The sequence below is a fragment of the Opisthocomus hoazin genome, chromosome 15 (genome assembly GCF_030867145.1).
Source record: "Opisthocomus hoazin isolate bOpiHoa1 chromosome 15, bOpiHoa1.hap1, whole genome shotgun sequence".
In the NCBI taxonomy this organism is placed as follows: Eukaryota; Metazoa; Chordata; class Aves; order Opisthocomiformes; family Opisthocomidae; genus Opisthocomus; species Opisthocomus hoazin.
Genome location: NC_134428.1, coordinates 19,079,205 through 19,102,625, shown reverse-complemented (window position 1 = coordinate 19,102,625; position 23,421 = coordinate 19,079,205). Strand labels below are relative to the sequence as shown.

General features: G+C 46.9%; 1 protein-coding gene across 8 annotated transcripts in view; it reads left to right on the top strand.

Moving 5' to 3' along the window:
- Positions 1–1,261: 1,261 nt before the first annotated feature.
- The window catches only part of PDGFA (platelet derived growth factor subunit A), a 35,844-nt gene continuing 13,684 nt past the window's right edge, over positions 1,262–23,421 (top strand). For 5 of the 8 annotated variants that reach the window (XR_012765595.1, XM_075436244.1, XM_075436246.1 and 2 more), the window contains exons 1-5: positions 1,262–2,185; positions 3,138–3,234; positions 10,453–10,557; positions 12,686–12,873; positions 20,457–20,583. Coding sequence is in view for 5 of the 8 variants with exons in the window: in XM_075436244.1 (XP_075292359.1) it covers positions 2,123–2,185; positions 3,138–3,234; positions 10,453–10,557; positions 12,686–12,873; positions 20,457–20,583 (580 nt within the window). In the remaining 3 variants the exon portion in view is untranslated. Of the gene's footprint in view, positions 2,186–3,137; positions 3,235–10,452; positions 10,558–12,685; positions 12,874–20,456; positions 20,584–22,212; positions 22,296–23,289; positions 23,404–23,421 lie in introns of all 8 variants that reach the window. The other 3 variants (XR_012765596.1, XR_012765597.1, XM_075436247.1) reach the window with 3 other exon arrangements.

The following is a 23,421-nucleotide window of genomic DNA, read 5'->3' as shown; positions in this document are numbered from 1 at the left end:
AACCCCCACCTTTCTCCCCCCCGCCCCCCAGCCCTTGTGGTCCTGGAGACCACCCTGGAAGCCCACATGACATCATGAGGGAGAACGAAACGCACTTGAAAGGCCACTTCTGTTTTGGTGGGAACTTCTATGCAATTGCAAAGTGCCCATTAAAGCACAGGTTGTTTCCTAGAAGCATGTCCAAGCCAGCAGCGTACAAAGCCCTCCAGGGCTTCTAGAAAGCATTCGCTTTTGAAATGCTGAAGGCAACTCGGAGATGAAAGGAGAAGTCTCCCTGGCTGTGCATTTACAGTCTATTGTCTTCCGCGGGGGAGAGTATCGCTCCTCGGCCGTGTTATTGCAGTTAATCCACTTAAATGCCATCGGATTTTCAGATGAGCGGAATTCTTTGCATCTGCTATTAAGATGCTTTGTTTAGCCGAGAAAGGGCCGTTATTTAAATCACAATGAGTGCGGGGCGATGGCGGGGTGCAGCGGGCACCTCGGGCCGGTCCGCGCCGGGGGAACGGGGCGGGGGGGGGGGCGCGGCGGGCAGGGAGGACGCGGAGGAAAGCGAGCTGCCGGCCTCGGCGCTCGGCGGGCCGCCGGCGGGGCGGGAGGTCCGGCGGGGCAGCGGGGTCCGGGCCCAGCTGCGGCGGAGCCCCGGGGCGCGGCGTCTCCGCGGCCGCGGAGGGGAGCCCAGCGCCCGCGCATGCCGCAGCAGCCGGGTGCCGCAGGGCGGGGGGCACCGCCGCCCCCCCAGCCCCCCGCCCCCCCCGCTTTTCGTATATTCAGGGGAGGGTGCTTTTGTATTTCTTAAGGGGGGGGGGGGGGGGAGCTCTTCTTCCCAAGGAAGGCTGCGCTGCAAGAAGCGACGTTAAAAAAGACCAACGCAACCCATGGCCACCCTCCCCCCCCCCCCCCCCCCCCGCAAAAGGCGAGCCCCCTCCGCGAAAAAATGAAGTAACAACAACGATAAAAAAACCCCAAACACCACAAAACACCCCCGCGGCACCCCCGGCGATGGCGATCTCTTCCGCCTTGCGCGAAAGGCGGGGGCACAAGGTGGATCCCGCGCCGCAGTTCCCGGTGCCGCAAAGGGCACGGCTGACACCCCCCTCCCCCGCCCCCCCAAGGCCCCCGGGCGCGCGGTTCGCGGGCTGGGCGCCGCGAGCGCCGGGGGTGCGGGGGGGGTGGGGGGGGCAGGGCCGGGGGCGGTGCGTGGCGGCGGCGCTATATGGCCGGGCCGCGCGCGGGGGCCCCGCCGCACAGAGCGCACCGCCCCGCCGCGCGCCGCCGCCCGGGCCCCCGTGGGATCTGACGCCGCCGCCGCGCGCAGGGGGACGCAGGGAGATCTCGATATTTCCCCCTTCCTCCTCCTCCTCGTTTCATTTTTTTTTCTCTCCCGTGCAAAGTGGGGAAGGAACCGCACCGAGGCAGCCCGCGAGACCTGGCGTTATTGCTCCGACTGCTGCTATTCCTCATTAATTATTATTTTTAACCTCGCCCCGGCCGGGGAGGGAAGCGAGAGCGTCCTTGGCGAGAGAACAAACATTTCCATCCGTATCAATAAAGATTTTTTTCTTTTTTTTAATCCCCCCCCCCTCCTTCCCTCTCCGAGGAGGGGGCAGCGGGTGAGGGCGAGCGGAGCGGGGGGGGGACGGGACCGGCGGACCGCGCACCCCCCCAGTCCCGGCGCGGAGCGGGAGGCCGCGGCGGCGGGGGGAGGCGGGCCCGGCGCCGCCCGCGGGAGGGGGGCCCGCCGCCCCAGACAGGTGATGGGCGTTTCGGCTGCGCTCCGGATCGACTCCTTGGGGTTTCACTTTGGTCTGATCTAAGCAAATATGCAGAAGTACCGGCTGGTCTAGTCCCGAGAGCCAAGAGGAACGAGGGAGAGCGGCGCGGAGGAGAGCACCCGCGCTCCCGTGGCGAGGGGAACGTACAAACAGCGGCAGCGCCGTAACCCGACCGCCGCCCCCCCCAACCCACCCCCCCGAGCCACCCTGGATGCGGAGGACCCCCGAGCCACCCCGCTGCCTTTCCCCCGAGGGATGGTACTGAAGCTCTGCGCGGCAGGAGCCGGCCTGCAGCTCCTCTCCATCAGCGTTGCCTTCCCTCCCTGTCTGAAGTGCACCAGACCGCGATGACGACCTGGGCTTGCGTTTTGCTGATAGGTTTTGGCTACCTGTCCTTCACCTTCTCCGAGGTAGGCGAGGGCGGCTGCCCGCGTTCTCGGTCCCCGGGGGGGGCGGAAGGGTCGGGGCGAGCCGGCGGCGGAGGGCACGGGGGAGCGGGCTGCCCGCCGGGGCTCCGCGGGAGCCTCCGCGCCGGGAGCCCCCGCCCTGCCCCAGCCCCGGCAGAAAGCGGGTTGCCAATTCACGCACGCCGGAGCCCGAGGGGAATGACCCTGCGTTCCGCCCCGGGGCTGCTGCCTGCCCTTAAGAATTACATATATATATATATGTATATATAGTGTGTACATGTATTCACGCCCCGCGGGCGCGAGCGGGCTGCGGCGGTGCGCGAGCGGAGCGGTGCGCGGAGCCGCCCGGCAGCAGCCGCCCCCGCGCCGAGCCCCGCCGCCCGCGGGCACCGGCAGTGGAGTTGGTTCGGTACCCCCCGCCCCCCCAGTCCCCCAGCCCGGCCCTGCCTCGGCTCGGAGCCGGGCCCAGCACCCGGCACCCGGCCGCTCGGGACGGAGCGGGGCGCGGAGCCGCCTCCCGCACTGGCTACAGGTGGCCCCGGCCGGGGCGAGCGCGCTGCTCGGCGCTGCGCGGCGGCTGTAACTTTTCCCGGGACCGGGTGCGCTCGGCACCGGGAGCAGCGGCGTGGGCGCTGGTGGGGGACGCGGTCCTCCTCCCCCCCGGCCCGGAGTAGGGAGGGGGGGCAAACTGCAGCAGCCGGGATGGGCCTCCAGCCGTCGAGCGGGGCTCGGGGAGCGGCGGCCGGGGCCGGGGCCGTGGGGAGCCGCCCGCCCGGGCCAGCCTTGGCGCAGCTCAGCCGGCGGCGGGCACCGCGGGGTGGGGGGGGCGTGTGGCTTTCCCCCCTGCCCCGTCCCAACACGTCCAGCAAACACCCCACCCACCCACCCGAAGCGCCCGGTGCGCGGGGCTGCGCGGTGACCCGCGGTGCGTGTGTGTGTGCGTGTCTCTTTGAAGGAGGCCGAGATCCCGCAGGAGCTCATCGAGCGGCTGGCGCACAGCGAGATCCACAGCATCCGCGACTTGCAGCGCCTCCTGGAGATTGACTCCGTAGGTAAATTAGTCCCGTCATCCTTCCTCCCGCGCCGTCGGCCCCCGCCGCCCCGGGGGGAGGCACCGCCGCCGGCCGCGGCCCGGCGCCCCGGACCCCTCTCGCCGCTCCGGGGCCGGAGCCGTGCGGGGAGCCGGCCTGCGGAGCCAGCCCTGGGCAGGGGAGCTGTGGGGCGGGGGGGGGGGGGTCAGGGTGGAGAGGGACCGAGGGACCCTCTGGGTTTTCAGACCTCTCCGTCTGTCAACGGGGAAGAATTTCCTTAAGGTTTGTTGTTGGGCTTGCACTGCTCTGTTATCTCAAACTACTGTCCTAGAGGCATTTAAAATATTTGAGACAATATTTGTGAATGAAGTAATGTCTCTTCGAGCGCTGGGGCTTTATTAAAAGGAAAATAAACTGTCCGCCCTGATTTTAAACAGGAACCTGCATATGAAGCTTACCCTTAAAAATACATTTTTTTACCAAAAGAAAACAGCGCAGGGTTATTTTCTGCATCATTAGGCATGCAAATGGGTGTAGTGAGAATGTGCAGTTCAAACAGATCGTTGCAGCAGTAAATCAGCTCTAGAAGCACGGTTTTACTGGGTTGCTTATCATTTGGTTTCACTTGATGCACTTTGTTCCTGGTGATTTCTCCCCTTAGTTGAGAGAGAATGAACTCGGCACCTTTGATGTGCCCAGGGGAAACCTGCATCTTTCCGAAGAGCAAACACAGAGAAAAATGAATGAGTTCTTGCTTGCGTTGGTACTGGGCCATCTCCCTTTAAACCATATGCTGTGTATTTTTATGAAGTCTGTGCCAGGTTCAATCACCTTCATTCTGTGTTGCAGGATCCTTCTAGAGCTTAACTCACTGCTTTTTGTATAGAGGAAATACATTCGTATTTCACAGGCATAGCTTTCAATTTTCGTGTGGTGAGGGAGCAAACAGTTTCCCATTACACTGAAAATGGGAGTATTTCTCTCTTGCACAACCCTTTACCATAGAGGTGAATTACTAATTACCAAATTTGATGGCATTGGTTTAATATTTTTGGAGAGCAGTGCTTCATCATCATCATTGTTTATCATTGCCACGAAAGAAGCTTTCACAACAGGGAAGGGCTATGCAATACACATTTCCCCACTGAAGACTGTTTTGGACCAGACAAAGTGCACTACTGCTAAAATCTTTTTCCCGGTGAACTCCGTGGAAGGCTTGGTGGCGGTTGCAGAGGGGCTGGATCTGGGCGCTAGCATTTTGAAATGTTGCATGCTGCCTCTGCATTTGAGTCGGTGCTCTGTAGCTACCAGAACACATTGTTTTTTTTAAATACCCCAGTGTAACCAGCACATGCTTCATTTTTAACTACCACTTACGAGGAAAGCGAAAGTTCACATGGCTCCATTGCAAGAGAATCAAGCAGACAAGTGGAGCAATGGCGGGAGCTGAGCAAATTAGTAGATGTAGCAGAGGGGAGAAATTTATTTCAGAAAACAATAATTTAACTCATGGCAAATATTAGCCAGAGGAGGCATAACCAAAAATTGAAGAGGTCAGTCACAAGTTTACCGTTTCATTTTGCTGTTCTCGTGCAATTTGTCAGTTGAGAAAACCATTAGAGAAACAGGACACGTAAATATTTTACTATTTCAAGATGAAGCAGTGATGCCTTGAGACATAAACAACATTAAAAAATAAAAACAAAATATTCAGCCTTTCACCCTGTTCTTGCTTGTGTGCTCCTTGTCTGAGCTACACAGGCAGGATTGGATCGTCACAGAGAGCAGCCGGTCTTTACTACCAGCATTTACGTTTTCCGGGCACAGTCCTGCAGTCTTGGCTGTCATGAGTAATTCATATTAAGGGTTTATCAGAGTTACTAATCGAACATTGAAACTACCATGTTTTCTTCAGTAAACAGGATCGGGCCTGTTTACTATATTTAGTATTAGCTTGGATTAGCAAATCAAATGTTTTCTGGTTGTCACTGGTAAGATGATATTTCTGAAATGTGTTTCCTTAGGGCTGTAACTGCATTTAGGGAAGGGCTAGTTCAGTGAGGGCTTGTGCAGGAGATACGTTTCTGTTTTATAGCATATACTGGTTTAAACTGAGGCTCAGAATAAAAACACTCCAGTGATTATTTTCTCCCTCGTTTTAGTGCATGGCATTGCCAGTCCTTCTGCGTGTGAGTAGCCCTGTTTAAACCCAGTGGGTGGACTCGAGAATTACAGATGATCATGTAGGGGAAGAGTTTGCAGGATCAGGCATGCATGCGGAAAATGTCTGATATTCCTGAGTAACAAGGCAGAATCTGTGGAAAATGAAGGAGGAACAGTAATTTTCTCTCCTGCAATGCAAAGCATATATTTTTAATTGGAAAAGTAAGTTTTGTAAGTCAGAGTGGGCAGGTTTTTCTTCTATTCTGACAGATTTGGTCTCTATATTGTAGCGCAGAGATGACTGATAACCCCCTTCATAAAATTAGAAACCACACCCCCAGACCATCTGGCATATTACTTAAAGAAAAACACTACTCAACATGTATCATTGTATTCAAAAAAGAAAACCCAGGCCAGTTTGTCAGAGCCCAGTGCCGCATGTCCGATTCAAAGAGAAATCCCTGTAAAGGCAACATGAAAATTCTCCATTTCCATCAGAAAACAGGGTCTTGATGTTAATTTGCTGCGATAGGGATCCACAGTCAGCGACGGAGTTTCGCTGGTGCGACAGAGAGCAGAGTCTGACCCTGTTTAAAACAGAAAGCACGCGTGATCCCAGGAAGTAGGCAGCTGTAGCGTGCAGAGTACAGTTTTACTACTAACAGACTAAATCACCGAAACGGGGGCATTTCCCATGTTCCGCCTGTGAAGTTGGCTTTGGCTTAGCAGCGTGGTTTTTCTCCTCGCGCTTCACCTCTCCCGGCTGTCTTGTGGGAGGTAGAGTTCATTTCATCACCTATTATGTTTGCCTCCCGCTGGGAACAGATTTCCCCCCAGTCATCTCCCTGCGTTGGGAAACGCCAGGCTGAGCGTGCTTCTTTGCATGGTTTAAGGGCATCAACCACAGGGTCGCCTTAGGCCATGTGAATTTAACGGCCTGTGATTAAGAACCAGCAGTGCAGCTTTTGTGAAGTGGGGAAACGTTCTAAATTAACAGTATACTTCCATGGAAAAGCGTTTAAGATTGCTGCAGAGCTCAGGCTATCGGAAAATCCTCTGTTGACTTTGTGGCTTTTGGTGTGGCCCTCAAATTAAGGATGTTATGATGTGATGTGTTAGCTTTCCTTGCACCCCTTAAATGTTACCAGAGGTGGGCATCTGCCACGTGTGTCCTGTGTTTTCCTTGAGACAGACACAGGGAATACTCCACCTTTACAGTTGGTTGATCACATCTAGGTAAAGGGAAAAAAACCTAAACAAAACAGGATTCTGCAGGCTGATACTTCTATTTCCTTTAATAGATCAAAGTTGAAAAATTAATGACATCTATCTCTGCATTGGATGTCAGAAGGCCATATTTTGCATCAGTCAGAAAGAAGATCAAACAAAGAGATTGACGTTGCCTTGGGCTTTCTGGCTTTAGGACCGATTTGTAAGACAGACCATTTCAGTTTATTGTACCTTACATTGAATTCCTGGAAAAAAGAGATAATGAGAAGTTCCTAAGCTGCTGCTCATGGTAGGAGAAGTCTTGGACCCATACTTTTTGGATGCATCTAGAAGGGTTTGTGTTAAGACTGCGTATATTGGGGATTGCAGAAATATAAATTGATAAATATGAAGTAGCAGTAGTCTTAGGATGCTTTCCACATGCTTATTTAGGGAGAAAAGTAATCACGTATTGGCAGAATGTCACAGGAACTCTGTGATTTATGCTCCATGACCCCGTGGAAAAATGCCAATCTGACAAAAAAGAACAATTTCAGCTACACTAATGGATTGACCAAGGCTAATTGCAAGAGTTTTTCTACTCATCATTGATACGTTGTCAGTACATGAAAGATTACAGAGAAATCTCTTGATCGGCTGCCATAAAAACATTTTTTTGTTATTAAAATGTTAACAGAGAGCTGCATTAATCTGGCTCCATGCAGCATCCTCCATCTTTGCTTAGTGACAAGCAGCATTCAATTTCTAAACTAAGAACCACCCGTTTCTAAGCTTTCTGCTCTAAGCCTCATTTTGTGAGGCGCTAAGCACCCGTAAACTCCCGTTTCCTTTGCTAAGAGCTGGAAGGCCTTATCCAGCAACTGCATGCTCTGAAGTCAGTACACTGGGGGGAAAAACGGGTGCAAATTAGATACCAGGCTTCTTTAAAGTCCAACTAGAGAGTACTATTTGTAATTACCGTAGCATTGTTGTTTTAATGAAATGAAAGAAAGTCTTCTGTCCACACATCCAGAGTCAAGTGTGGGTTTCAAAGCTGACTTTCTGATTTTTCAGTCCTGCTCTGGCAAGACTCCTGTTGACTTAAAGATTGCCTGCAGTGCAGTGGTTTTTCCATTGACCTCACAGGGAAGCAGAATTCCTTCCAAGTGCCTGTGGGGATCAGGGGGACACCAAGTGCCTTTAGCATTAGTGTCTTCTGGCACCAGCCATGTGCTCCATAATTCTGTTTATAAAAAAAAATACTGATGCTGTTTCGATAGAAGTAATACAATTTGTGTTGCATAATGCATTGAGGTTTGACTAGAACTTGTTTTGCAGTCTGCTGTGCTAGCTGTGCAGATCTCTTTTTTTAACCCCCACAACGAGACATGAACTTATGAAATGATATACATGCCTAAGATATGTAGCGAGACAGTGAGATACAGTATGAGCCAGAGGCCTTCTTCACCTTAGAAATCATCTCATAAGCAACACATGCTCCTCGACATGTCATTTTGCTTTATAAACATGATGATAGAATATGGCTAATTGCAGCTGAGTTGAGCAGTTATATATAAGCACATGGCTTAACATATTGGTTAGTTGATCATACTATTCCTTTAGTCTTACCAGTTTCTTTAAACAAGACAGCAAGAAATCAGTCATGTTAGAAGGGAGCTATGCCAGTGTGTTGAATGTGGGATTAGGACCCGTGGCTCAGGCCTGCCGTACAGCTGGCATCACCGACCGTTTCTCTTTTCAGCAAGTTGTCTGTGCCCACCGAGCACTTCGGATTAGAGGCATTAGTTTCGTGTTTAATCTTTTCTTTAAACACTGTTTGCGTGCGGGCGGAGATGCTTCTTGCTCTGAGCCTAGCATGGATCTTATGCTGAGCAAAGTTCACGCTGCTTTCTTTCAAGTATGACTTCATTGCCTCAAATTGGGAGGGAGGTTGTGACAACTGGAAGCTGCCAAGAAGGAGGTCGGTTGTTAAGGTGTTGGGTGGCTGAGCGATAGGAAGCGGAAGAGGGCCAGAGGAGCGTCAGAACGGATCCTCATTTTGCATAACACCATTTGAGGTCAGGTGGATGGCCTGGTGCCGTGGAGCGGGATGCGGGAGACCTGGCTCTGCTCCCCAGCTCAGGCGCAGACTTCCTGTGAGGTCTCCGGCAAGCCGTTTCATTTACCCCACTGATGAGTTTTCTGCAGTATGGGGTACAATAAAAGCGGAAATAAAATCTATTAGTCATTGCTGTGTTACATTACAGGACTGGGACTACAAATAAGGCCCACCGTCAGCTAATCAGGTTCCAGAATTTCCCAGCAAAATCAATGGGAAACAAGCACTCTGCATAGGAAGTAGGAGCCAACTTATTTGGGTAAAGTGAGAGTATGGACTTCACACTGATGTACGTCAGACAGGGATCTGTTCAGCTGATTAGGAAAATAGACAGGACCAGTGGGTGACCCTGGCACTATCTCTTGGACCTCCTGTTTCATCTTCTCTTAGCTACCTACAACAGTATTTTCCAAGGAGTGAAGTTAGACCTTGAGGCACAGAGCTCTTTCTAAGGTGCTGAAGATACTCCTGTCTTCATGTCTGACCAGGCTCTGCAGGCGATTTCATCATCTGCGTGCTCTTTAGGGCAGGATTTCTTGGACAGAGGAGAACAAGAGTTAAGTTGTTTGTAGAGCAGACCCTTATGCTGTGTGTTACTAATAAAGCTGAGAATAAAACAAGTTCTAGAGTCACAGTCAACTGTGGATGTAAAATGAACTGGAAGCAAGGAGGGTGGCAGTGCAGAAGATAGAGGAGTGTGGGATGGTGGTGGCTTGTAGAGAGGGCAGTTGAGCACTGTGTAATAGCCATTTACGTTTCTTAGTGCACATCACAGTTTTCTTTGGAGCCAGCAGTGAAACCTTGAAATGCTCCAGTGACGTTACAGAGGGCACTCCAAGCAGCAGAGTGCTAAAAATCGTAGTTTGGGTGTGCTGGAATCTGTATGCAGTTCTCAGTTTGCTTACATCTTCCTGATCGCCTGCTTGCAGATTGCGCTTGTCGTTTTCAGATCCCCGCTGCATGGGACACGACCTGAACTGCTTCACTTAACAAAATCAAATAGCTGGAGCAGTTATTTTGTTGTTTTTTTATGATAAATGAAATGCCAAGTTTTCCATCTTTGCTTTTTCTCATGGCCCTTTAACCCATGTGGTAGGCTTATTTAGGGAACAAGACAAGCCTGGATGCGGTCCCAGAGTTTGCAGTAGCTTCAGATGCCCCTCCAAAGGTTAGGATACTTCACAGGGGATTTGTTCTGCAACAGACAGGCTAAAAGGAAACTCATGCTAGTTACTTCTTGTTTTTGATTCTGTCCTAGCAGTGCCCCGAAAACCAAGCAAGAGAAAATTTACAGAGGCAGCATTGTTGCTGTTGGGTGTGTAATACCATATTTTCTACTATAGCCTCATGCCAGAACTTCAAAAAACTTCTTGTAAGGAACATTTCACATGAAATACTGTTGTTGTTATTTCTACACCTTTCCAATAAGCAAAGTTTTATTATGCCTTTCACATAAAAATGCAATTGTTTTACTTTAGATAAGGTTTTGTGTCACAGAGTGTGCACTGTTTCTGGGGTCTTCCGGTAAAATGGATATTAGAATTAAATTGTGCATGCTTATACATGACATCTAATGTTTATGTCTTCCCTGCCTTATGCCTTTGCAATTGCATTGACAATTAGACTAACTGCAGCAGGATTTGGTCTTGTGCATATGAACAGCACAGATTTAGATGTATGGAACAGCACTGCAATGACATTCATGTGAATAACATAGCTGAGGTTTAATATTTTGTTTCCTGTTCTAGGATATGATGATGTTTCAGAAACAAACTTGAGATCTTACAATGTTCATTCTGCTAAACATGTGCAAGAGAATCGCCCTGTGCCCATTCGCAGAAAAAGAAGCATTGGTAAGAAACAAGCTATTTGTACTTAGGGAGTAAAAACAGAGGGGGTGCTTTTGGTCAGCCAGGCAGGACATTTCACTGGAAAAATGTGACACAGACAAAGGAAAAAGGCCATTTCTAGTTTCTGCCTTTCTCTTTGCACAAAACGAGCCGTCGCCCAAGAAGCTGTCTTCTGGAGGATGTCCATAGGAGACAGACAAGCACAAATTCTTTACATTCACTTTCTTGTTGCGGCATGTTAGAAAGCTAGACCTTGGTTAGAAAATGCTGTGATATCCAATGTATAATTCATAGTGTGGGGAACAACTACAGCAGTGTGCTTTAAAAAACATCAACAGTTGGTAGAGTTTTCAGTACAGAAGCTCCACAAAAGGAAACAGCTTGACTTTTTATTCAAAAGAAAAAAACAGTTTATCCAAAAAATTAAAAGCCATTGACTGAAATGTCGGGGCATTGATTTCCATCATTGTGTAGGGCACCAGGAATGTTTACAGGGGATTTTTTTCTTACTAAACAATAATGATGGTGCTCCAACAAAGCCCAAATATAAATTTAAAGAGATGTTAATGAATTTTAGAACAGAATTTGTATGCAATGCTTGTTCATCTGATTAGATCTGAGTGTTTTACCACTCCATTTGACTGCAGAAAAGGTCCGTGATCTTATCTATTATAGGTGATTCAGAGTCAATATATTTGTACTTCAAGCTGCGGTGGTACGCAGTAGATAGCACAGCATACTGTCAGCGTGGATTTGCAGTGTGAATTGGCAAGTGTGCTCGTCACATTGAATGCCTCTAGAGAACAGCGGTTCTGAAACAGTCTGCTACACTTGGCACCTTACTCTGCAAGGTGTTGAATGCCTCCCCGTAAAAGTCAGTGGGAACTGGATATGCTCAATAACTTGTAGGAGTTGCCAGCTATCTTGCAGTATTGGATCCGTTAATTTTCTTGAGTTTGTGGCATTGAGGACTGAGAAGAAGAATTTTCACTCCATTTAGCCAACTAAAATGCATCTCTTTAAAAACCAAGCCTGGATTTTCATGTTACGGGCAGAGGCCGGGCCTGAACTTCTTGTAATTCAGAAGTAACTGAAGAAGCACAGGCAGTATTCCGGTTCCCTGACACATCTAACCCAAAGATATCACTGCTTCCACTGTAAGGCAAAAAAATCCCAAGCTGCCTTCGGAGAACTTATCATCTGACAAGCTGTCCCTGCAATGGCTATTATTTTCTGGACCATTTTGAATTATCATCTAGACTTCTTAGGCAGTCCATAGGTTGAGAACGATACGTGGTTTAGATTTTTCATGGCAGCATCATGCAGCAGTACAGAGTTACTCTTTATGATCCTCGTGTGGCTGAAACTGTTGTCTACAAGCTCACCCTACGTGAGCCCAGCAGGATATTGGCTTAGCTGCAGGTTTTTCTGTCATGCTACTCTTGTGGTTTTGCCTCATCGAAGAAATAATGAATTAACTAAAACCCACCATGTTCAAAGCTTTGAGAACTTTGTGAAAGAAGTCATGAATGGACCAGACTCCTTGATGTGGGGATGTTAAGGTTTTGGAAGTGGAAACCCAAGACTCGGAAGTTTCAAGCTGGCACGGGTTGCTTCCCTGCTCAGCCAAGTTGGATGTGATATAAATATCCTCAATGCAACTGTGTGGTGGTATTTGCCAGGTATTGCATGTTTGTGTGATAATATGTGTGTGCAGTGGTGACCCCAGTATTGTAAAATAACAGCTGCTGTTACACAGTTGCTATGAGGCTGTATTAGAGGATCATCTAATCTGGAGAAGCCCCTGGCTTGCTGTCACTTCTAAAGAGCCAGGATTGTCTTATCTAATGGTATGTGCTCCGAGGTATGCTGGGAGCCAGGCCATTGTAAACCCTCATTTTAGGGCTCAGCTTCTGGGAGTGAGTCAAGCTTCTCTCTAGGGTAGCACACACAGTGTGGTGGTAGGCAAAGAGTACTCAGCACCGACTTGTCAGTAAGCGATGGGAACTGAGAACATCGTCTCAACCTGCCAGCTAAGGGTGCCACTCATAAATTGTCATTGTGAAGTATCTGGGTGCTCTGAGGTGAGAGCAGCTGCTCACCTGAAAGTATGAATTTCTTGTGTTCGCAGAGGAAGCTATCCCGGCTGTCTGCAAAACACGGACGGTTATATACGAGATACCTCGGAGTCAGATTGATCCCACCTCTGCCAACTTCCTGATATGGCCACCCTGCGTGGAGGTGAAACGTTGCACTGGCTGTTGCAACACCAGCAGCGTGAAGTGCCAGCCATCGCGGATACATCACAGAATCGTCAAGGTGAGCAAATCGTGGCTGCAGAGCCCTGAGAGGGTCCTCTCAAGTCTAAAAACTCCAGGCATTCTTCTGGCTGTTCTGTGTGACCTGGATTTTTATCATCCATCCTCGTAGCCGGACGATCAGATACAATGCTGCTCTCCGTTTTTGAGGGAGCAGATGGCCTTTTCAAGTTACATGTTCACTGGAAAATCTTGGGCTTGGATGTGATTTTCACAGGATTCCCTTTAGGTTTTTCTTCTTTTGTAAGGAAAATAAAGTTGATGGTGTCTTTCCCATGATCTCTCACAGTACAAATCTTAATGTTAAGAAGATAAAATGACTCAAGGGGCATTGGACTTAAAAAAATAAATAAATCACAGTATGGAATGCTGTTTTCTTAATTAAATATTATGCAGCCTAAATTGGGCTTTTATATTTGACAACATAACACTTTTGATCTGAAAAAATGTGTTTCAAATTATCATACCCCAGGGACAGAAGAATCAATGGCTTCATGCTGTATTTACTCATTAGACAAATCCCTGCTGCAATTTTCCTGTAAATAGTATGTGAAATATTTCTTATGTTCATTTGGCTTCACTGTGTTCTAATTTTTATCAGTATTTAAACAAGTAATGTTGATTTACATCTGCATGTAAGAGATTAGACCTACACTTAGCATTTACATTGTTAAGACTCTGAGTTCTTGTTGCCCTGAGTACTTTAAGAGCAGAATTTAAAAAAAACCCGACACATTCTTGAACATAAAATTGCCCAGCACAACATACTGATCTCTGTACTTGCAGTGGATTTCTTATTGAGAACGGTACTGTCAACCCACGTAGCGCTGTGCGTCCTAAACACAAAGTATGGCATCTAAGCCAGTTCGTTGTTTTTCGTATGCACAGGCACGCATCTGAGCAGGAGTTCTTTTCCTTTTCTGAACATCTGAAAAATGTTTTCACACCCAAATAAGATGGAGAAACATCTGAACAGATTTCCTCAGTCTTTCAAAAAATAATTATACTTTACACTTGCTTGCTGCCCTTCCTTTGTGGGATACGTTTTGCAGAAGCAATTAAAAACGAGGAAAAAATCGGGACCAATAATTATTTGAGGGCTGGGAACAAACTGGGGAAGTTGAAGTGCTACAATGCCAAGCCATGCAGAGTAGGAGCTAAACAGCAAAGTGCCTCAGGGTTATAATATCTAGTGCTGTTGCCTTTGGGCGTGATGCAGCTTCCAGTGATTTTTGTGTAGCAACTAATACGTACCAAGGAGCTGGAGACGCCCAGCAAAGAGTTGAGCCATGTATTGTGCACTTGCTGTTGGTACTTGTGTGTAATATTGCAACCCTGTGCTTGTTTCCTACCACTGCAGTGATGGGGAAGATTATAGGCAGAGGGAGAGAGGTTTGGCTGTCAAAAGTCCCCTGCTGCTGGGGACACCGAGGGTTCCCACAACTGGCAGTAGCTTTGCAGGATGTCATTGCTGGGGCTGCTTCCCCAGCGCACCACCAGGTTAAAGAAACCTTAGTTTCTCATACAGTCCGCTGACAGGGTTTTAGTGCTCTTAGATTTGCATTCATTTTAGCAGGGCACAAGCTAAAAGTAGGCTCAGCTGAGCAGCTGCTTTTCGTGGCTGTGTAAATATATTGCCACCGGCAGTATCAATATACGTCAGCCAGCTTTGGAGGACTTTTTTTTTTTTCCAAGCTCCAAGACTGCTCCAAACAGTCATTATGTAAAAGGGAAAGAAAAGGACAAGAGGTCAAGCAGGAACAGGATGTTCATTGTAAAGGTTGTAGGCTGACCCCACTGTCACACCAGAAGCCTCTGAACAGAATCCATATTTATGCCTTCCAGAGTCAGATCCTCTTGTAGCTTTGAGGTAATTGATGGTTTTATGAGCCTGTTGCCAATCCTGCGTTGAGAGCTGAGTGTCTGCTCATGACATTAAGTAGCTGGCCCGGAGTGAGGGTCGCTGGAAAGGTAGGGGGAGCAGTTTTTGGAGAGCCTTCTCAGCTGTTGCTGCAGCGCGGTTGGAAAACTGTCTTGTGTTTTCCCCTGATGTCAGACTGCATAAAAGCCCTCTTTTGATTAAAATTGAAAAGGCTTTCCCCACTTCCTCTTCATTGACAAGGTAGTGAGATCATAGCTGGCCCATTCACACTAGAAAAATGTTCACCCAGAAAGGTCAGCAAGTGGGTTTGCATCATCCAACAGGCGAGAGCGAAGGGTGTTTTCTTTGTCTCACTGAGGGCCACTGTAGTCAAGGTTAAGAGATGGCCGTGGCAGTGGGGGAGGAGCGGCGGAGGTGCTTGTATTGGGAACATGATTCAACAGCTGTAGGGTTAGGGGATGTCCTTACCTCGCCTTCACTGAGCTTTGGTCAGTGGAGCACCATTAATGGGCTTGTGGAATTGGAGCTGCAGGGAGACTCCAAGCCAGGAGTGTGGTGGAACAGCTTCCCTGAAACGGGTCCTCTAAGGTTTCCCCTTCATGGGGTAGATTAATAAAAGATGGGTTTCCCCTGCACCGTAGCAGAGTGAGCCCATGAGAGCACAGCCTCCTGGTCCTAAAGACATCTCCATTCAGCAGGCTGTACCTCTACAGCACTGCAAAAATCCGACTGACATGAAGCGACTGGTTGGAAACTGCTCTTTGATAGGAAAGAGAGGATTGCATTTCTCTCCTGATAGAGTAATGGTGACAAGGAGTGGTGAGGTAGGGGTGTTGGTGTCTGTTACAGATATGTTTCCTTCCCTGTCTGCAAAAGCATTTCGATAACATCTGCAGATTCTGTTGCTTCTGCATAGCGAAATCAAGTATTTGCCAAGTGCCAGACCGTAATTTATTTGGGGCGTTTTCTGAACGGTGTCTTCCCAAGAGGTTTCTCATAATGTTGAGCGTGATGTTCTTTGTGTATTTGGTCACGGCAGCAAAAGCCAGTTAATGTTATAGAGCAAATCCTGCCTCTACTGCTAATTTTGAATAGCCAAGCTGAGTATGATGGTTGTTTGCAGCAATGCTTATTTCCAAACTGAGAAAGAAGAGCTAAATCACCCCATCTCCCCCAGCTTTGCTTTCTGCGTGGCCTTGAGCTGTAGCCATGCCAGCTTTAGCCAGTTCTGAGTATTCAACGCTGAGCTGATTTGGAGAAATTTAACCAGATATATTGTTACAGTAAATTGGTATGAGGGAAAGACGCAGAGAAAAGGAGCTGGCAAGGAAGGAACGCCGGAGCAGCTCCTCAGCTGCCTATGGGAGCTGTTCAGAGAGGTTTCAAAGAGCAGTGGAAAGAAATGCGGGAATTCAGAACGAGTTGTTCAGCAGAGCTACCCAGCCTTGGAAGAGGTTAAAAACAAATTGCGTGTGTAGGTAAAGTGGGTGTATGTAATGTTTGCAGGTTTAAGGACGTTTTTCTCCAGCGACGGCTTCTATCATTAGGATAAAGAGCACTGTGATTTTAGCTGTGGCTTAACTGGAGATTACTGCCAGCGCTCGGTGGGACCTGCAGGCAGGACCAGCTGGCAGGTATCAAAGGTCACTTTAAGAAAGGGAGAAAGAAGGGAAACCCCGATACAGGTAAAGACAAGATGGGAAACCAGAGAGAAGTGTCTTCAGAGCATGAGAGGAACCCTGCCATCGCAAGTTGCCTGACCGAGGTCAAGGCTTGGCTGCTCCCGCTTGCAGAGAGAGGACACAGAGACCGCCCCCCCCCCCGCCATCAGCCGTTCCCCTCCCCGGGGGTGTAGCGGGTTTGCTGCAGGACCCGCCGGTTCTGCCCCGGGCCCTTCCTCCAGCCATGCCCTCGCCGAGGCATCACCACACCGCCCTGCGAGGCGGCTCCCGCCAGCCCGCTCCCCACGTAGCTCCCCGCCGCCTTCCCGGCCTGCCCCGCGGCCGCCTCACGGCTTCCCGCGCTGCGGGGACTGCGCTTCCCAGCGTGCCCCGCGGCCGGGAGAGGCCTTCCCGCCGCCGGGGCCTGGCCGCAGCCCACTCACCCGCGGCTGTGACAGAGCTTCCCGGGGCCCGGCCGCAGCCCACCCACCCGCGGCTGTGACGGGACTGCTCCCTGCCCCGAGCACTGACAGGGCCGCCCCCTGTCCCTGGAGCTGTGACAGGGCCAGGGCTCTGTGTGCGCTTATGGGATGGTGCGCCCCTGGGCCTCCTTGCCTGCAGGGAAAGCTCTCCCTGCCCCGCCCGAAGTAACTCCACGCGAAGCTTTTCTGAGGTAGGGATTTTGCCAGAGGAATGCCCTGTAAATGGCTTCAATGGTGTTTTGGGGTGAGTGGCTCCTGGGCTGGGAGGTACTGCGCCAGTCCTGCCGTCCTGGACAACGCTCCGTGGCTTGCCAGGTGCCGCAGGATCCCTCATCCCTGCTCAGTCCTTCTGGTGCCTTTATGGCCTCATGACTTAACAGCTTCCTCGCAGACCTGAGGGCTGTAGAGATCACAGTTGCAAGGTGAAGGTAGGTTTCCCCTCCAGCGTGTCAGCATGCATTTATTTTAATACAGAAGAAACTGATGTTTCCAAAAAGCATCATCATTCAGTTGTTTTTTGGTTTTGTTTCCAATCATGTATTTAGCTATTGGCCACATGAGTTTTTCTGTTATGAGGAATTTTCTGTGCTGAGACTTCTCTTGCAAATTCCTGCCCATGATAAATTGTGCCTTTGCGCTAGAGGTGTTTTGGACAAGGTCTGCTTACAGTCTTGTTTTTTTCCTGCTGTTACTCCCTGACTTCATCTCTCTTGGAGAAGCTCTAGAAAAGGTGTTCCCATGATGCTTCCATTAGGCTACATATTTTTATCAGATTTTATTTTCGTTTTTACTTACCGTTGCTGCAGGATAGTACCTTGAGTCTACAGTGTTACAAGTATGGTGCCACGGATTATACACCATTCAGCTAAGCTAGTCAGTTACTTCACTGTGCTTCTCTTGGAGAGTTCTTACGTAGTGATAATTTTGTGGGTTTTGAGGATTTGAGGTTGTCATGGTTTTTAGTTCTGTTGCATTAGAGACAAGCAGAAGAAGCTGGTGTTGGTTTGTTGAGGACTGACCATCTCAAAGCATTTGGTAATACACTGGGGAGTAACTATACAAGATAAACACCAGGGAGAAAAATACCAAGAAGAAGAAAGATGCTAACACAAGGCCAAATCCCACACTGTTAGCATAGCTATCCCTGTTTATACCCACTGAAAATCTGACCTGCAACCCTTGTCATTTTAGATTAGCATTAATTACAGATCCTGTGTGGCAGCAGGTATGAAAAGCACAGCAATTTATCTGGTTTGTGCTGCTTCAGTTTTGATGTTTGGAACATGTTACAAAATGACGTTGCTTTAACTTGTGTAGCGTGAAGTAGGGCAGTGAAATGTATGCTGGATTGTATTTTGACTACAGTACAGTAAAAAACAGCTTTAAATTGCTGCATAAATTCATTATGATCCTGTTCTTCAAGGTATTTGGGAGGGGGGTTAGCTGTTGTTTAATACAAAATAGCCACAGGATCTGCATATATCTTTCAGTTTGGAAAACACAGCAAAACAAGGACAGACTTTAAAAAGCTTGATTACAGTTTATTTTTGTTGCGTGTAATTTTCAATAAGACTGGTTTATTCTAACAGCTGTAATAAGCATGGCAGATCTGAAAGCTGTTTCATGATTGCTGGGTCTCTTTCTTTGTCTCTGATGATGGAGGTGTCTCAATTACCGTTTGTTTTCATAAATTTTAAGGATTAGTCATCCTTTGATACCAGATGACTCAGTTTTACCATACATTTTCAAATCTTTGCTTTGTTCAAAGGCTTGAAGGAGTTGGGTTCTGATAAGAGATTTTGAAACACAGTGCTTTGACCCGTAGTTAGTGTTTCAGCAAAAACATCCTTGTATGTCACAGCCAGTTCTTAATCTGTTTATATGGAGATCTGGCACTTTTGGAAGATACCTTTTAATGTGGACACTTTAGTTATTGCATCTGTCTCTCTGCAACTTTTGTTTGCTGGGTAAATGAAAATTGTCTCCAGATCCTGTTGACAGAAGAGGCGGTGACCGAAGTGTGGATCTGAACTCCTTGCTCCACGAAAGCAACACCGTTGTTCCACTTTTGGGAGGGCCAGGGAACGATTGTCATAGAGTGAAGATTGATTTGGAGCATTAAATCCCTGCCAGACACACATGTAAACCATTACCGGGAGAGCCCAGTGTAATCGTGGATGCTTTATTTGGTAGTGACTGGAGCTTTTGGTTGGATCAGACTTTACGGCTTTGTTGTGTGACTTCTGTAGAGACAGCCAGCCTCTTCTGTCCTTCTGCTCCCTCATCTGTCCTATTTATAAAGTGTACCTGTACTATGTAGTCTTCTTGTTTGCTGGGACAGCCACATTGCAGCCCCCTTTTATCAAATGGTGGATAAATCATTAGTAGGACTGAAAAGCCATGATTTCATTTCAGCAATTTCCATTTCAAGAAAATGATTATTACCTATTCATACAATGTTTAACACAATTGTAAACTAAATATTGGACCCATTATGCGTTGTCTGGCACTCTCTTTGCCTACATTATGTCATATTCCCTTGCATGGCAATGACCATCATGCCCATTACGCTTAGCACAAGCCCCTGCCCAGCATCCCACAACCCCTTTCAGCGCCGCAGCATGGCAGTGTTGCTGCCCCCTGCACCATTCCTTCTCTCTTGGCTGCTGGCACCAAGTTGGTCAGGATGCCCTCGTGTTCAGTATCCCACCCACCCCGACGTTCTTCTCTTCTGCATTGGTTTGCTTCAGATGTGAGACCTGTATGTAGCCAGAGCTTCTCCAGTATGCTCCCTCCTCCAACCTCACCTTGTCCTGCAGGCTTTTTTTTTTGGTTTAAGGATGCCAGTGCTTTGGCCCAAAGTGGAGCAGTACAGTTGGAAGCAGTGGGATGGACTGAAGTACTGTACCTCCCAGCTGTTCACAATAAAGCCAAAGGCTGGGTCCAGTTTGCAGGTGGTAGTTCCCTTGGACCTAAGAACAGTGCATGGGAACTCCTGTAAACAGTCCCAGGTCATTGCAAGAAGTGAGTAGGATTGAGACTGCTGCTTTCCAAGCTGATATTCGGATCCTGTTTCTGTAAAGAGTTTGGCACTTTAAGTTCAGAGGACTCTGAAGACAACAATTTGTAAATCATAAAATGCGTTACAAACCAACCTAATGCCTTCACTGTTAGCCTTCAGCTTAAGATCAGTGGTCAACATATACAGAGGATTATGCTAAAAGTGGCAGTCTACAAGAACAACCACTGATGAGAGTCAGTGTAGAAATTTATTGTGATATATGTGAAAACTTGAGTTGCTTAAAACTTCAAACCAAAATGAATGGGAAATTGTTTTGGGGGAAAAGAAAATTGTTTCGAACTGCTGAACTTGAATAAAGAAATAGTCTGTGCAATAAATAGTTACACGATGCACAATTAAGATAAAAGATTATTAGTATGCTAACGTTTTGTATGGGTTTAACTACATTAAAAAATAGAGGTATATAGTTATCTGTCTTCAGTTCTGAACTGTAACTATGTTAATGTGTCTCAGTACATACCTCATCGTATTTTATAGGTGGCAAAAGTGGAATATGTTAGAAAAAAGCCAAAATTAAAAGAAGTTCTGGTGAGATTAGAAGAGCATATGGAATGCACCTGTACATCAACAAATACTAATTCAGATTATAGAGAAGAAGAAACTGGTATGTTTTCCTTTTACTTATTGCATTAATGCTGATTTCATGTGGACCTTATTTTTATATTAGTAAAGAATGTAAAGCAAACTTTGCTTCCAGTGAACTCAGTAGAAAAGCTCCCAGCTGCTTCTCTGTGTGTTGAAGATGCAAAATTAGGGACAGTTTCTGCTGGATAAAGAGTTTGGGTCTGAAGTTCAAAGTGTATCAATTCTCATTAGGTTAGCCTTTAAATAAACGTAAATGCCTGATAGTATTCAGGTCTTGCTTAACTAAGTTAAAGGTTGTCATGTTGCATCTTATTGGTGAACTCTGTTGCCTAATTTCTGTAGACTTTGTGGAGACAGGGCTAAGGCTGAGATTTACTTGACCTTGGGGAAAATATTAATGAAATGGATCTAAAGTGCTTAGGCATAAATTCAGTATTTAGGAGCAAGGAGTTTCGAAACAATATTGCCCGTTCCTGTTGTTTTCTTACTTACATATAGACAAGAATTTATAGTCAGTTGTCACGTTAAACTGAGGTTGCCTTATCAAGACAACATCTAAGTTACCATGGGGAAAGATCTATGGGGAAAAGTATTTACTTTCAATCTGACTTTCATAACCACCTAAAATCGTTAGCTCGGATCCTTGTGCTTGGATGCAATCAGTGCAGATCTTGACACATTCAGGAAACCCACTACAGTAGAAAGTACACATCCCTTTCTCCTGATTTTGGTTGGAGGTAGCCTCAGAAGTTTGCTTTTACGTCTGGCAGGAGTTTAGGGGTGCAATAGACCAAATCCCAAAATTAGAGTTAGTGGAGAGCATGTAAACATAGGGAGGAAAGCTGCCCGAAGGTGATTGATTTCATAGGTGACTGGGTGAGGAAGAGTTTTCTGTGCTGTCTCCATCCGGCGTGGAGACATAAATCTGGTTCAAGTGAATGTAAACTTCAGTTGCTATGTACAGAGCAGAAGAATTAGAATTTGTATGAAAGCAAAGTTAAGCTTCTGGTGTGATTTCATTGGACATCAATTTATAATCTGAGCTGAGTGTTTTAGCTGAAACTAGGTTGAGTTATGAGCAGACAAAACCACATTTAAAACAGTTATTTTTATGTGTGTATGATTTGGTATTTTTTTCTGTGTCTTCTATTTGGGAAAGTAAGTTTCATTAGATCAATTTCAGTTTTCCAAAATGTCTTTAATTGCCAGTGACTAAACAGTTAAGATTCTAAGGTGGAAACTTTCTTTTTGATGTGTGTGAAAAATGGGGTGGAATTGTCATGGAAGAACATAGTTTTCTAGGGTTTAATTACTGATAGGAACAAAACTTGGACCAGCAAGTGGATGATGAGCTGGAAATAGCTTAACTACAGAGCTGAAAGCAAATGTTGAATACTGCATGGTAACAGTAATTATAGATGGATCTTGGAAATTACGTGTGCCATGCCAGCTTTGTTTATGATTTCTTTACTTTTGTATAATTACTTTGTAAACGGAATGTCAAATCAGACGTTATAAAGTTATTACTTTAATGCAAAGGATAATGAGATGTCTTTGAAATGTAAATGGTTTGAGTATTTATTACTTCAGTGTTCAACGAAATGCGTTACCTTAGGGCTTTTTACCAGCCCTGCCCTTATGTTAACAGGAAGGCCTAGGGAATCAGGTAAAAAACGGAAACGAAAAAAGTTAAAACCAACATAAAACCTACTGGAACTATTTGATATTCAGGTAGGACCTATATGCTGAACAACCTAATAGCACAAGTACTGGAAAACTTAATCAAATATCATCACTTCAACTTAATCACTGTTCAAAATCTTGACACTTGCTACCTCAAGGCTGCAAAGAGATTAGATTTGATTGGCTTTGATAATTCTACCTGCTGGTATTTTTCCTTTAAGCTCCACATCACCATCAGCATCTTACATTCTTGAGCTACTTCCTTTTCTTGCCTCTTTTTTTCCTTTTTTTGGAGGGTGCTAATACTTCAGCTTCTGAAATCTCGAGTTCCATTGCCTCTGCTTTTGTTTCATTATTATTGATTTCTGAGGTCAAAGCATCACGTAATAATGCATGAATGAATTGCCAGGTTACAAATCCTTGTGTTCCCAGTCTTAGTCTGTAAAACATTGAGTGTACGTACAGCAAATACTATTATGTGCATGACCATCAAACCCATGTTTTGGCATGAACTGGGATTGATTGTACATGCACCTGAGATGGGCTGATGATCTGCCTCTCTGACAAGGAAGATGCTTAGAAATACCGTGGTTTTGCGTCGCAGGGCACTGAGTTACTTACACCGGAAAATTAAGATTTTTTTTTTTTGGTCTGTTGAGTCTCAGTAGGATGATGACAGTCAGTCATCAAAATTTATGAGTTTTTCAGTGTAGTGAAAAACTAACACCCTCTTGGTGCAAAAATGACTGAAATCCTTTGGCCAACGTATTAGCAATGCATGATGATTGCGATACACATTCCAAATTAAATACGGAATTTCCGTTTCTTAATGACTTGGAATTATGCAAACTGCAGCATTTGCAATTGTTTCTAGTATTTGGAGTGGGAGTGATTTGGATTTTGCAGTGTATGTGCCTAATGCCTGGATGATGGTGAATTTAATTTCAAGCACCTATTTTTGCACTTAGACTCCCATTGGGCAGTTTTCATTTATACTGATGTATCGTTTCTAAAGAATGCTAAACTTGATATCCTGTTTCAGATTAACAGGTATTTATTGGGAGTAGTATGATAGAAGCAAAGATTTTCTAAAATTCAACTTTAAAAGTGAGCATGTAAACTCAATCAAAACAGCATTTAGAACTTCTTGTCCCAGGTTAGTGACTCTTCATGC